The sequence below is a fragment of the Rhinolophus ferrumequinum genome, chromosome 25, assembly GCF_004115265.2.
Source record: "Rhinolophus ferrumequinum isolate MPI-CBG mRhiFer1 chromosome 25, mRhiFer1_v1.p, whole genome shotgun sequence".
NCBI classification, from domain to species: Eukaryota; Metazoa; Chordata; class Mammalia; order Chiroptera; family Rhinolophidae; genus Rhinolophus; species Rhinolophus ferrumequinum.
Genome location: NC_046308.1, coordinates 39006573 through 39021003, shown reverse-complemented (window position 1 = coordinate 39021003; position 14431 = coordinate 39006573). Strand labels below are relative to the sequence as shown.

Genomic DNA, 14431 nt, shown 5'->3' with positions numbered 1-14431 from the left:
GCTCCATGCAGGCGCTGGTCAGCCACTGCCTGTGCTCTGCCAAGGGCCACCTGGTAGGAGCTACGAAGTGATCTGTGGCTGGTAGCTGCCTGTACTGGGCTTGGAGACCTCTGGGAGAGGCTGTGGTGTGTTCTGAGGCCGGGTGTCACTAGTGATGGCCTTAGGGCCCCTTAATAAGAGGTACAGGGCGCACTGAGGCCAGCTCCTGCTTGTTTGGTATTTATGGACCTTTGTGAGATTTTAGAAGAGTCCACAGCATGATCTTGTGAGGAAAAGCTGCTGAAAGAGGTTTGGGCTGGTGTACAAGTTGGGTGAGAGAGGGTTTCAGGGACTCACCTGGGTTTCTTAGCCAGGTTGATGGAGACTCAGATTTGGCGCCCACCTGTGCCTGCCGGCTGTGTTTGGGGAGGGCGCAACAAAGGAACAATAGTGTGTGCCGTCACTTCAGTCCTAGAGAGGCCTTCTCTAGCCCTCACCATGAAGCCATATAATTCAGTTCCTCTCTGTATATTCCTGGCACTTTTTGAGCTGCTGTCTCTTCACTGGAGCCCAAGGTGAGTGCCTCTGAGCGAGTGAGTTTGTATGGAGGCCCTTTTAAGAAGAGGTCTGGATTTCCACCAGCCCTGTGTCTCACTCAGGCAGAAGCCCTGCTGATTTTTAAAGCCTGATGTTGTGGGTACTCCTCTTCCTGGCACTGGAACCTTGCTCATCTTGGGATGACCACTGCAGTTGAGATATCCCTCCTATTTCTTAATCACCACTTGTGGGTGTGAAACCTGCCTATTCTGTGTCTCTGCCCCTCCTGCCAGTCTCACACGTCAGGGCACCTACTAATGAAGTGATTGCTTAACAAAGAGCAATGAAATAGCCTCTTTTGACTTGGTATATGACATACCCAGTTACTTTCATATTCATATTTTTCATGTTTTTCTCGTGGGTATCATTGCAGTGTGGCTTCTTCCGAATGTCTTTAGTTATAGGAGTTCTATTCACCTAATTGCCAGGTCGTTCTTGATGGTTGTTTTATAATTTAGTTGTAATTTGGATGGTTGTGGGTGGAGGCAAGCACAGTGTTTACACACTCTACCATCTTGAGTGGAAGTTCATCTTTATTCCTTACTTTTTTCCTGTAGTATAGACTGGCAGGTTATTATTCCAAATGTTATGAACCATTCTGCCATGATTCGAATTCTAGTTGTTCTGGTTTGGTCAGTGGCAGTTCCTTTGGGCTGGTTCCTGTGGCTTCAAAAAAAAAAATTAGTTAATTGATACGAAATTTGCATAACTTAAACGTAACCATTTTAAAATGAACAATGCAGTGTAATTTACTACATTCACAATGTTGTGTAACCACCAGCTTTACCTAATTCTAAAACATTTTGATTTCCACAAAAGAAAACCCCTTATCCATTAAGCAGTTTCTCCCCACTACCCCCTCTCTCAAGCCCCTGGTAACCACCAATCTACTTTCTGTCTCTGTGGTTTTCCCTTTTCTAGATATTTCATATAAATGGAATCGTACCACAATACGTGACCTTTGTATCAGGCTTCTTTCACTTTGCATTGTATTTTCAAGGTTTATCCACATGTAGCATGTGTCAGTACTTCATTTATTTTTATGGGTGAGTGTTCTTACTGTTTTTTATAATTAAAACTGTGAACCATTATGTCTCAGGCCTCTCTCTCACTGACTCTATTTTTTCACCTTGAGAGCGTCTGGCCATGGGATGGGTTAAGTCACAGTTTGACAAAGTTTCCTCGTCTTCCACATTTGTCAGCTATTTAGGAGGAATATCTCCTGACAGGGCAGAGCAGAGCCAGAAGCTGCAGAGTCCAACTCCTTATACGATCATTCAGCCCCTCATACATATAGGTGACTCTCCATGCAGGGCCAGAGGTCCCTCCTGCCCTGTCTGAATGTACAACCCAGTTAGGAAATTGAAAGTAGATTTATGTCAAGATTCATAGAACAACATCATGCTCAGCGTTCTTATTTTTTCAGAGTTTATCTCAGGACTGGAGATGTCCAGATATGCTCATTTGAGTGACCTTTGTCAGCTGCATCTCCATTGCAGCAAGATGAAATGGGACAAGGGTGAATTAACAGATTACATGGGCAGGCCGGTTTAAAAAAAACAAAACCTTTGTGGTATTTGAAATGCGCTATTTTTTGAACTCAATAGAAAAGTGTGGTACCCAGGAACTGGTTCTAATTTACTTAGAGAACTGGAGAAAGAATTCTTAACAGAGGGTGACCCTGGCCAAGTAGAAATCTTGTGGAAAGTAGTGTCTAGACGGAGGAAGAGATGTAATGATGAGAGAGCTGCAGGCCTGTTGGGGTATCCTGAGGAGGTTCTGTTCGATTGGCCGGGAATGGTGAGAAGGGCTCTGATTGTGTACTTACGCTGGCCGGAGGGACCTGCTGAGCTGCCTGGCAAGGCTTGACCTGAGGGCACACTGGGAAGCAGAGGGAGAAGTGCTGTAGTGAAGGTCCGCGAGAGAAAATGGAAGAAAACAGACTCTCAGGAGAGTGCTTAGGGTGAGGCAAATTGTAGGGCCAAAGGCAGAGATGAGAGGGTGGGCTGGGAAGTGAAGGCAGAGGAGTGTGTGAGGTATAGAGGATACGTTTCTGCTTGGAAGTAAAAGGTGAAAAACTCTAGGAGGATGACCAGGGGAAAGAAACAGGGCTCTCTGAAATGAAAGAAACTTAGGTGTCTCAGATGTATGAAATAAGCCAATAAACCGGAGGATGACAGACTTCACGATGATAGAATCACAAGCAGTACAGTTGACGTAAACATAACAGGAGGAATAGATCTTGGGCCGATGACAAAGGAAGTGAGTGAGAAATAACTAAAATAGTCTGAAGGAAACCACATGTCAGAATATTTGGTCTCAACTCTGGTATTTTATTTAGGATTGTGCTTGTCTCTCAGTCTGAAGTAGCTTTGTCAGTGCTTTGTGAGGACTGCTCCTTTTCTTTTTTTGTATCAGAGCTTGTGGTGTCCATCTGTCTGTCGGAGGGGGCAGAGCAGTCATCCAGCTCAAGATTTGTCATGGCAGGTGATGGAAAAAAACAGTTCTGTTTTTGTTTGTTTGTTTGTTTTTAACAAAGCCCAGTGGCTCACAATGCTCTAAATAAAGGGCACACTTCCAGTTTTAAAAGATGTGTGAACTATGGTTACCATTTGTCAGAGATCTGTTGTATGTGTATGCCATGTTAGTGCAAAACTGCTTTGCAGTAAAATTTCAGTATCCTAGCCTCGTAGTTAAGGACTGAAGGGCTTTATTCTGTGCTTCACTGTTAATAAGCATAATCTCAAGCTTGCAGAGCTATCCTTGCTGTATGTACTGCTTCTCTGCAAAGGGTTTCTACTCTGCTTCTTGACAGAAACCCTATGGGGCTTCTGTGTGATCAGGTGTTAGATAATTTTTTGTAAGTACTGGATAGTGGCTATTTAACCCTTAGCTATATTCCTATAGATGGGGTTAAATTGTAAGCCCTGGCACTATTATTTGTGTCTGGCAAGTCTGGCTTATTGTTTGCTGTTTGTCAAGACTCACTGGAGGATTTGGGGTCAATTTCGATAGTGAAGGAATAGAGGTGACTCTTCCATCAACTTTTGTGTTGTATTCAACATTCTGAACCCCCTGGGAAGAGTTATTGAAAAGATAAACATCTTGGCCCTCAAAGTTAAAAAACGATCACTTTTTTAAAAAAGAGCAGATTATTCAGCTATAAAGTGGAATGAAGTACTGTACATGCTACAACGTGGATGAACCTTGAAAACATTATGTTAAGTGAAAGGAACCGTAAAAATGGCCACATAGTGTATGATTCCATTTATATGAAGTATCCAGAGTAGGCAAATCTACAGAGACAGAAAACTTATTAGCCAGGGCTGGGATGGGAAGGAGAAATGGGGAATGACTTCCAGTGGGTGCGGGGTTTCGTTTTGGGAGATGAAAATGCTCTGGTACTAGATAGTGATGATGATTGCACGACATTGTGAATGTACTTAATGCCACTGAATTGTGTATTTTAGAATGGTTAAATTGTATGTTATTTACAATAAAAACATACCAAACAGATACCAATTCAGTTTCATAGCTGTTTATTTGCTCTTATTGTAGGTATTTTGCAAATGAACCATTTGCTGACTTCCACCGCGTGGAAGGGTTACAAGGAGTCTACATTGCTACTCTGCTTAATGGTTCCATGAATGAGGAGAACATGAGATCAGTCATCACCTTTGACAAAGGGGGAACCTGGGAATTTCTTCAGGCTCCAGCTTTCACAGGATATGGAGAAAAAATCAGTTGTGAGGTATAGATGCTTTAATCTTCTTTGGGTTTTTATCATAAACTTTTATCTGTAGTTCTACCATTACAGTTCCCAAACTCTGTACCAAGGCACATAAGGGTGCCATAGTGAACTCAAAGGGGCACAAGGGACATTTTACATTTTTGAGGGAAACACTCTGATATTTAGCATATGTTGGTCACCATGTGAATTATTATCTTGAGTTAGTTTGCGGTTCCAACATTAGCTCATGCCATATTTCTTTTGATGACATAGCTTTGTGAGGCTGAATTTTCAGCAGTCGATGTGCTAGAAGCAAGTGAGAACATGAGAGTGGAACAGGAAATGACAATGCTGGTGTCTACCATGATTCCAAAGTTTTGTAGTGCCCAACAGGTGCACACATCCCATTGTTGAGTCACTGGTTATTTAAGAATGACATAAAGTTTTTGTTTGATTTATGTGTGTATGTATGTGTGTGTGTGTATATGTATATATATATAAATGAAACTTATTTCAAGTTACTACAAAGTTATTAGGACATGTATATTTATTGGTACTTCTTCTGGCTTGAAGCTGCCATAAAATTACTGAGACACCATTTGTGCTGTGAACCGAGAAAATTTGGGAACCTCTCCCATAAGTTATTTCTGTAGAATTTCTTTTAAAATTCCTCTCTGAATATAATTTAGGATTTTAACAACTCTCCCTATATGTCGCTTCATCTGAAAAACTAAGAATACTAAAATGTGTAATTTGGTCCCATTTAAGTGTCCACCTTAAGTGTGCCTAAGCAGCTCCTTTCTTTTCCCTCAGAACAGTCTATGCATTGTGGTCCCTGGTTTTATATCGTACACTGCAACTCCATTTTCATTTTGCCTAAGGGATCTAGGGTGTATAGAGTGGAAGGAACTCCGAAGAAAAAAAAGCAAGTAGTACTGATTGTTGGAGAAGTTGTAATATTTTGGTGAGACAATTACCGTCTTCAAGATTATTGAATTTTGTTTGTCCATGGTTATATATGCTGACCTATGTTCTGTGTCTGTGGCCCTTGGGAAAATTCTTTTGCATACTCTTGCTCTAGAGTGTACTTGTTGATTTCTCTTCCGATTTGTCACCAGGTCTCAACTTAACACATCAAATCTAACTTTGGAAAGAGGCAGGATATAAGTAAATATGGACCAATACCTAGGTGCTTCTCATTTACTCAGTAGTGTCTATTAGATCGTGCAAGCTCTGCATGAGCCTGGTGTGGATGGGGGTGGAGTGTTTTTCAGCATACAGTAGGGGTCCAAGACTGGGTTAAATAGAATGAATGGTATTGTTAAAATTCAGCTTATTATTTCACTGATTGATCAGTTTATTTATGAACTGTACAACAGTTAATCAGCTTTTAGCTTCTACTTCTGATTTTAGGTGGTGCAAGAAAAGGAGAAAGGTTGAAAAGGTTGGCAGATATTTCTTTGAGACACAACCCAATTTGCCCTAGTTTTCATTTGCCAAACTGTGATGCTAGCAAGATGGATTTTGTTACTGATACTTTGTTATAAAAAATAGGTCTGTCTAGCAAACCATGCCATAGTTTTTACCTGTACCATAAGCACACACAGAGTTATCCTGTCCAGAACACATTTGATAATCACTTTCTGGCCAAGAGAATCAGGCATGACCATTTAGCAAAAGGCCTTGTTTGCAAAGCTATGAAAATCTGAACATATGTGATGGAGGCCAGTTTGAATAACTTGAAGTCTTTCAGGGAACACCTGTACACTTTGTACAAATGCAGCCTACTTAAAAAAATTTAATGTGGGTCCTTTGGTGTTTATATCTCATACGTTGTACATCTGGTAGCTTATCAGTGAGACTTTATGACTTCTGATTCTTGGTTTTTCATCTGACAGAATTGCTTACATCATGTTTGAAATATATCTTCACTGACTTAGAAAGTAAATACCGTGAAATCATTTCATTTCCCTTTAGTTTCAAGTCACATGAGAGACTCTCTAGGTAATATGGAGAGAGTGATAGCTTTTCTATCTGCTCGAATTGGCTCTGATTTCTCATTGCTATTTCTCTGAGATTCTCAGGAGGAATTTTTAATTAATTTTCTCTTTCCTCCAATGAGAGGCATTGCCATGGTTCAGAGGATCATGTCCCTCTGGGGAGGTATGGGGACAGGCCGGCTGTGACTCAGTTGCCTTTGGGCCAGATGTCCTTCCTCTGTGTCTAGCCCCAATGTCTGCACACAGGCCTCAGTGTTTAGAAGGAGATCGAGGCATCACATCAGTTTCTGACAGTGCCTGGAACTTGTTGTGTTTCCTAGCTGTCCCAGGGCTGTTCCCTTCACCTGGCCCAGCGGCTCAGTCAGCTGCTCAACCTCCAGCTCCGGAGGATGCCCATCCTATCCAAGGAGTCAGCTCCTGGTCTCATCATCGCCACCGGTAAGTTTGCTTTGCCTGTGCTCACTTACTGGTGAAGCCGTTTGGTTATGTGCAGCCAAATGCACAGTGACCACTGACATCTGCTGCAGTAACTGCTGTCCGTGGTTTTGAGACATTCCTTGTTGCTAGATCCTACTCAGAATTTCTGGGTGGGCAAGGTGGTTATCTGATATATTCTTGAATCAAAAATAATTATTTCTCTTGCATTTTAGGTTCAGTGGGAAAGAATTTAGCAAGCAAGATGAACGTGTACATCTCTAGCAGTGCCGGAGCCCGGTGGCGAGAGGTCAGGGCCCCACCTTGGTTCTTGTTTGTTTGAGAGCGTGGACTGAATGTAGACATTTCAGGGACACATGATGGAGGCTACTGGTGCCAACTGTGACTATAAAATAAAGACAGGTATCTGGAACCACACACGAGAGTCAGCTGATGCAGGCTTGTGATTTTGCCAAAAATGGTACTTTGAATAAAAAACAGACCTTTCAAAAACTTTTTGACTAAATGTTCCAAGATTATAAGTTCTCCGAGGACAAGGCAGTGCCTGTTCTGCTCACGTCTTTGCCCCTGGGACCTAGCAGTGTCTGGCATGGAGTGCGTGCTAAGTAAATATTTGCTGAATCTATTAACAAATGACAGTGTGGTTGTAGTGGTTTCAGGCCTGACCTTCGTTATTTATTTATCTTGGTGTATTACTGAAGTTGAAGTCAAGCCTCTTGTCACTGAGTTCTGATGTACTTTCATCTCATTCTGTGCCATGGAAGAAGACTGCTTTTGCCTTAAGGTGTATAACTAATTTGGATCCTTAGGCACTGATTATAGCAATTTTGAAGGCGGAGGTAGTTCTCTTGTCCTGAAATGCTAATATAGCCTTGGGCATTAGGAAATTTCCAAACTTGTAAAACAAACAAACAAAAAAGTTTTTCATCAGTCTCCCAAGACTTACGAAGGCCAAGGGAAGTGCCTCTGGTCTCATTCTGTAGGGGTTGCTTTCAGAGGTGCTCTGCTGCATGGCAGGGAGCCACCTGGAGAACTCCATAGAAGGTTCCACAAGAGCACCTCTGCAGGCTGAACGTGAAGTCAGGAAGGTTGTGGAGTTCTCAGAAGAGCTGGCAGAGACTTCCCCTCCTCATGGTGATTCTTGTTGGGAAAGCATTGTGTACACTTTCATATTGAAACATGTCATTTGTAAAGCTGTTAATAAAACCCAGTCTTTGTGTGGCTTTTTGCAGTTACAGAGACCTGTCACATATCTTATCTCATTTGAGGTAGGGCTTACCGTACCTCTAGCTGAGAGATCTGAGACTCTGAACTGCCTCGTGTGTGTGTGCGCGCGCACGCACGCACACTCGCGTGTGCCAATTAAGGACTATCCAGTATGGTAGACAATATAAGTACTTATTCAGATGAAGGAGGTTGTTAAGGCCAGAATGTCAAAAAGTGTGGACAGTTTGGAATTTTCAGGGCATCCTCGTCCTGCTCCCATGGGAAAGATGGAGCAGCTGTTTTCCTCTTCCTTGGAGCCAGACATTCCTATTGAAATTGGGTGTTCTGTCCTCTGCTGATAGGCTTGTGGTTTGTTTGTACCTTCTGATGTTGTTGTGATCGGTGCTTTGAACATCTGCAAGTGATTTCCTTCTGGATAGAAAGCAGTGTCTTGTTCCTCCTCCAGCGAAGTGGTACCATCTGGCTGATAACTGGGGCAGCTGTCAGTGCCTCCTGCCAGGAGTGCTTAACGCCTGCCAAGGAACAGCCATTGCAGAAGGGACGTTAGTTTTAGAAGTAGCAGAAAACTAACTAGGGGATGAAAAATTTGAGACTGTTTATATGAGTGGGCATCTGAGTCCCCATTGGCAGCCTTTACTTTAGAGGGGCAGTCTCGGATGTCTGAGCGGACTAGGTGGTGACTGGGGAAGAGGAAATAGGATGTAGTGGACAGAATGCTGCCTGGTAAACTGGTCCTATAAATTCTTGTTCCTTTTCTGCTACTAATTGTGCAAATTCTTTGATCCTCAGAGTTCCCTTTTTATGCTTTTTTCTTTAGCAACTGTATCAAGGCATGTGGAATTACGGTAAACTGCACATATTTGAAGTGTAGTTTGGTCATTGATCCCCATCACTACACCGTCACCAACATCACAATTAGGACAACAAACATCTCTGTCACCTTTCAAAGTACCTTTGTACCCCTTTGTAAATCATCCTTCTCTTTACCTTTGGCTCTGCCAGATTATTAGTTAGCATTTTCTAGAATTCTGTATAAGTGGACTCATGCAGTATGCAGACTTTTTGTCTGGCTTCTGTCACTAATGCTGATTTTGAGGTCCATTCATGTTGTTCAATGGTTCTTTCCTTTTTTATTATTGATTAGTATCCCATTACAGGCTTATTCTACAATTTGTTTATTTATCTGTTCTTCGGCTATTCTAGGTCCTTTATATTTCCATGTACATTTTAGAATCAGCTTGTCAATTTCTACAAAACCTGCTGACAAGTTGATTGGGATTGCTTTGAATTTATAGATTAATTTGGGGAAAATTGACATCTTAACACTACTGAGTCTTCTGATCCGTGAATGTAGTGTATTTCTCCATTTCTTTAAAAAATTTATGTTAACCAATATTTATACTTTTCAATGTGGAGGTCTTATGTGTCTTTTGTTAGCTTTATTCCTAGGTATATTTTATTTTTAGATATTACTGTAAATGAGATTTTCTTTTAAGGGAATTTTCCGGTTTTTGCTATAGTATGTAAGAGTACAATTGAGTTTTATATATTAACCTTGTATTCTGCTACCTTGCTGAAATAATTCATTAGTATTAGTAATTATTTTGTAGATTCTGTATAAGCAATCATATCATCTGCAAGTAGGGACAATTTTATTTCTTTATGATTGTTATATCTTTTATTTCTCTCTGTCTTCTCTTTTCTTCCTTTCTTAATATGTAATAATATGGTAACGTGTAATACGGTGTGTTATATTAAAGAAAAAGTCTGTTTCTTCACTTTCAGAACACTTCTGACACCAAATCTGTAGATATTTTTCCCTCATATTAAGCAATTCTCCAACTCTTCTGACACCAACTGGATGTCTTACATTTCAGTCATGACACTAACTAGCTGGAGTTAGTTAGCACAGACCCCACAGATTAAGGGCTCAGTTTCAAAGAGGGCCTCTTCTCCCTCACCTTCAGACTCAAATTGCAAGTCCCAGGTTGTTACCTGCACTTCTTACTGACTGACTATAAACTGAGCGTTCACATAATCCCCTCCTTGGGTTCAGTAATATGCTAGAACAATTCATAGATCTCAGGAAAACATTTACTATGTTTGTGGGTTTATTATACAGGGTATTAAAAGGATACAGATGAGCAGCTAGATGAAGAGGTATATAGGGCAAGGTCCAGAAGGTCCTGGGCGTGTTACCCTTTCAACATGAGGGTGTACTCACCAACCCAGAAACTACCCAAATCCTCGAGTTTAAGTTTTTTTCTTATTATTATTTTTATTTTTTGCTGGAGTCTTCATCATATAGGCATGATTGACGATTAACTCCATTTCCAGCCCCTCTCCCCTCTTTGGAGGATAGGGGCGGGGCTGAAAGTTTCAAGCTTCTAATCATGGTTAGGCTTTCTGATGACCAGCCCAGTAAGAGTTACCTCATTAGAACAAAAGGCTTTCCTATGACCCAGGAGATTCCAAGGGTTAGAGGCACTCAGGGTAAGACACTCCTGTCATCCCCATCACCCGGGAAATTACAGGGGTTTTAGGAGCAGTGTGTCAGGAGCTGGGGTCAGAGACCAGATATGACAACAAAAGATGCTTCTGTCGCTCTTATCACTTGGGAAATTAAGTGGTTTTAGGAGCTCTGGCCAGGAGCCAGGGATAAATACCAAAATATATATTTCTTTTTATATCACAATATCGTATATATGTAATATGTTATATTATTTAATTCTTGAATATTAAGCTAACCTTGAATTACTGTGATAAACCAGAGTTAGTTATGATGTATTATTCCTTTTATGTAGGTTAATTTTGATTTGCTAATAATTTTGTTACAGATTTTGGCATTATTCATGAGACACTAGTATTTTTTTTTTTTTTTTTTTTGTAATGTCTTTTTCAAGTTTTGATGTTAAGGTTAGGCTGTCATAAAACAAGTTGAGCACTTCTGTTTTCTGACAAAGTTTGTGTAAGAGTGGTGTTATTTTTTTGTACTTGAGTAGTAATTCATCAGTGAAACTATCTGGACCTGGAGCTTTCTTCTTGGGAATGTTTTGATTAGAAATTTAATTTCTCTAGTAGAGAGAGAACTATTTGGATTTTTTACTACTTGTGTCAGTTTTGGTGAGTTGCATATTTTAAAAAGTCTTGTCCTTTTATTTAAGGTACTGAATTTGTTGCCTTAAAGTTACTCAAGGTATTTCTTCTTCTTCTTCTTTTTTTTTAATGTCTGTAGGATCTCGGGTGATAATTTGTTTTTATTCCTGATATTGGTGATTGGTGTTTTTCTTTTATTTTTCCTGATTTAGTTAGTGGTTTATTAATATCATTGATCTTTGCAAAGAACTTACTTTTGACTTTAATATTCTCTATTGTCTGTTTTCTACTTTGTTGATTTCTGCTCTTCAGTGTTATCCTTTCCCTATTTACTTTGGGTTTACTTTTCTTTTTGTAACTTCTTATGGCATAATTTTAGGTAGTTGATTTTAGATCTTCTTTTCTATGCATTCATTTTAAAGCTGTAAGTTTTCCTCTAAATACTGCTTTAGTGATATGCCACAAATTTAGATACATTATTACTGCCATTCAATTTGGAATATTTTTTCATGTCCCCTTTTTAAAAATCCAGGATGTGATTCACATACAAAAATTCACCACTTTAAAGTGTACAGTTCAGTAGTTTTTAGTATATTTATAAGTGATGTGATATGCAACCATTACCACTCTCTAATTCCAGGATATTTTTATCACTTCATAGTGTTCCTTTGCTTTTTGTCTTTGACTGATAAGTTATTTAGAAAAGGGTTGTTTAGTTTTCAGATATTTGAAATTTTCATAGATATCTTATTATTGATTTCTAATTTAATTTCCTTGTAGTCAGAGAATACACTATGTGTGATCTCAGTCCCTTTACATTTATTGGGACTTGCTTTGCGATCCAATATGTGGTCTGTCTTGGTGAATATATCATATGCATTAGAAAGAATGTGTATTCTGCAGTTGTTGGAGGTAGTGTTCCATAGATGCAACTTATATGGAGTTGGTTGATACTTTGTTGCTCAGATCTTCCATGTTCTTATTGCCAATTTTTTTTTTTTTTTTTTTTTTTTGTCTACTGTAAATTGCTGAGAGAAGGGTGGGAAAATCTCAAACTATGACCGTGGAATTGTCTGCTTTTTCTTTTTAGTCCTGTCAATTTTTGCTTTATATATTTTGAGGTTCTGTTATTAAGTGCATGCACATTTATCATGATTTTATTTTCTGATTAACTGTCCCTTTTATCATTATGAAAATTCTTCTTTATCTATGGTGAGACCCTTTTTCTTGAGGTCTGTTTTATCTGATTTTGAAATAGTCCCTCCAGCTTTCTTATGTTTACTGTTTGGATAGTATATGTTTTACCATCCATTTACTTTGTACCGATCTTTGTCTTTATATTTGAAGTGTCTCTCATAGGCAGCGTATAGTAGGGTCTTGCTTTTTTATTCATATTGCCAAGCTCTACTTTTTAACTGAAACACTTAGACCATTAACATTTAATATAATTATTGTTATGATTGGATTTAGGTCTAATATTTATTTATTTATACATAATCTTTCATGGTCTTTTTTGAATTAATATTGCACTTAACATAATATTACACTTAACATACATTTTTGAAACCTTGCAGCCATATAAGTCCCTTTTCTCTCCCCCTGACCTTTTTGTTATTGTTGTTCTATGTGTCATGTCAGCATACATCGAAAAACCCACAAGACAATGTTTTTGCTTTTGCTTTAAATCATGATACCAATTTTAAACAACTTAGGAGAAAAAAAGCAGTATATTTTGTTTACCTAGGTATTTACCATCTCTCTTGCTCTTCTTTCATTCTTGCAGATCTGTTTCCCCCTGGTAAGTTTCTCTACACCCTGAAGAAATTCCTTTAGCATGTCTTAAGGAGCAGACCTACTGACTATGCATTCTCTTGGTTTTTCTTTGTTTGAGAATCCCTTTATTTCACCTTCATTCCTGAAGGATATTTTTGTTTGAGATAGAATTCTGGGTAGATAGTAATATTCTTTCAGTACTTTAAAGATGTTGCTGCTATCTTCTTTCTTCCCTGGTTTCCAAAGAGGAATCTGTAGGTAGTCATTTCACTTTCACTTTCCTGTGTTGAATTTGTCAGTTTTCTTTAGATGCTTCAAGATTTTTTCCCCTTATCTTTGGTTTTCCCTTATCAGCAGTTTTGTTATGTCTCTAGGTGTGGTTTTCTTTGTGTTTATCCTTTTTGGGGATACTGATCTTTTTGGAGGGTGGGGACACTGATCTTGAATCTATAAATTTATGTTTTTCACCCAATTTAGGAATTTTTCAGCTGTTCTTTTTTTTGCTCCATTCCCTTTCCCTGGTTTATCTTGGACTCCAATTACATGTTACACCTTTTATTATTGTCCGTCAGATTTTTGGTTTTTTTTTTTTTTTTTTTAATCTTTTTTTCTGTATCTTCTTCAGAAGGGATAATTTCTACTGTGCTATATTTATCTATATAATTCCTTTGTCATTTCTATTCTGTTGTTGAGCCCATTAGTGAATTTCTTATTTCAGATATTATATTTTTCTGTTTAAAATTCTTTTCTTTTGGTCCTTCTTTTCTTTTTTAAATAGTTTCCACTTCTCTGGGAAGAGATCTTATGCTTTATTTCAAATGTATTTTCTTTTACCTCATGGAACACAGTTATGATTACTATTTTAAAGTCTTTGGTAATTCCAACATTTGAATAATCTTGGGAATGGTACCTGTCTTTTCCCTTGAGAATTGGACATAGTCTACTGATACGTTCGCATATTTTGGATTGTATCCTGGACAATGAATGAAATGCATACAATGAAATCTTCAGGATGATGTGGATATTTTTGTTTTAGCAAGTAATGAACCTGTTTAGACTCAGACCATAAGTTCTGTCTTGAATTATGTGTGGTAGTTGAAATCTCAGTTAACTAAGTCTTTGCTATGATGATTTGAGTCTATTCCACACATGCATAGTTTAAGGGTCAGGGTGAGACTTTTGTGAGTTCATACATAGAATTAGAGGGTTTACTTCTTTGATACTCTCTCCTCTAGGATTCCACCCACATTCTCCTTGACCTGTAGGGGTTTCTTTTCTTGGTTCCTTAGGGAGAAACAGTTTGTTTTGAAGTTTTAGCTGTCTGGCTGGAACTGAGGTGTTCCACAACTGGGGCTTTCCCGGGGGCAAAGCCATACCAGGAAACCCCAACTGTGTGGGTAGCTTCTCTAGGTTTTAAATTACCTCCACAGGTTACTTTATTTCGTGTACTTTTCTACATCCTCAGGTATTTTGTATTTTGTCCAAAGTTTTCAGTTGTAATGAGCAGGAAGGATGGGCTTATACCACCGTAGTAGAACTGGAACTCTAGTTGGTAAATTTTTAATCACTTTTTGGTGAGAGTCAGAGATTTGGG

The 14431-nt window shown here is 39.1% G+C and overlaps 1 protein-coding gene across 4 annotated transcripts in view; it reads left to right on the top strand.

Moving 5' to 3' along the window:
* Positions 1 to 14431, top strand: part of SORL1 (sortilin related receptor 1) — a 168385-nt gene that overhangs the window by 59227 nt on the left and 94727 nt on the right. For all 4 annotated transcript variants that reach the window (XM_033097156.1, XM_033097157.1, XM_033097155.1 and 1 more), the window contains 3 exons: positions 4135 to 4327; positions 6627 to 6744; positions 6957 to 7030. In XM_033097156.1, coding sequence (XP_032953047.1) covers positions 4135 to 4327; positions 6627 to 6744; positions 6957 to 7030 — 385 coding nt within the window. The remainder of the gene's footprint in view (positions 1 to 4134; positions 4328 to 6626; positions 6745 to 6956; positions 7031 to 14431) is intronic.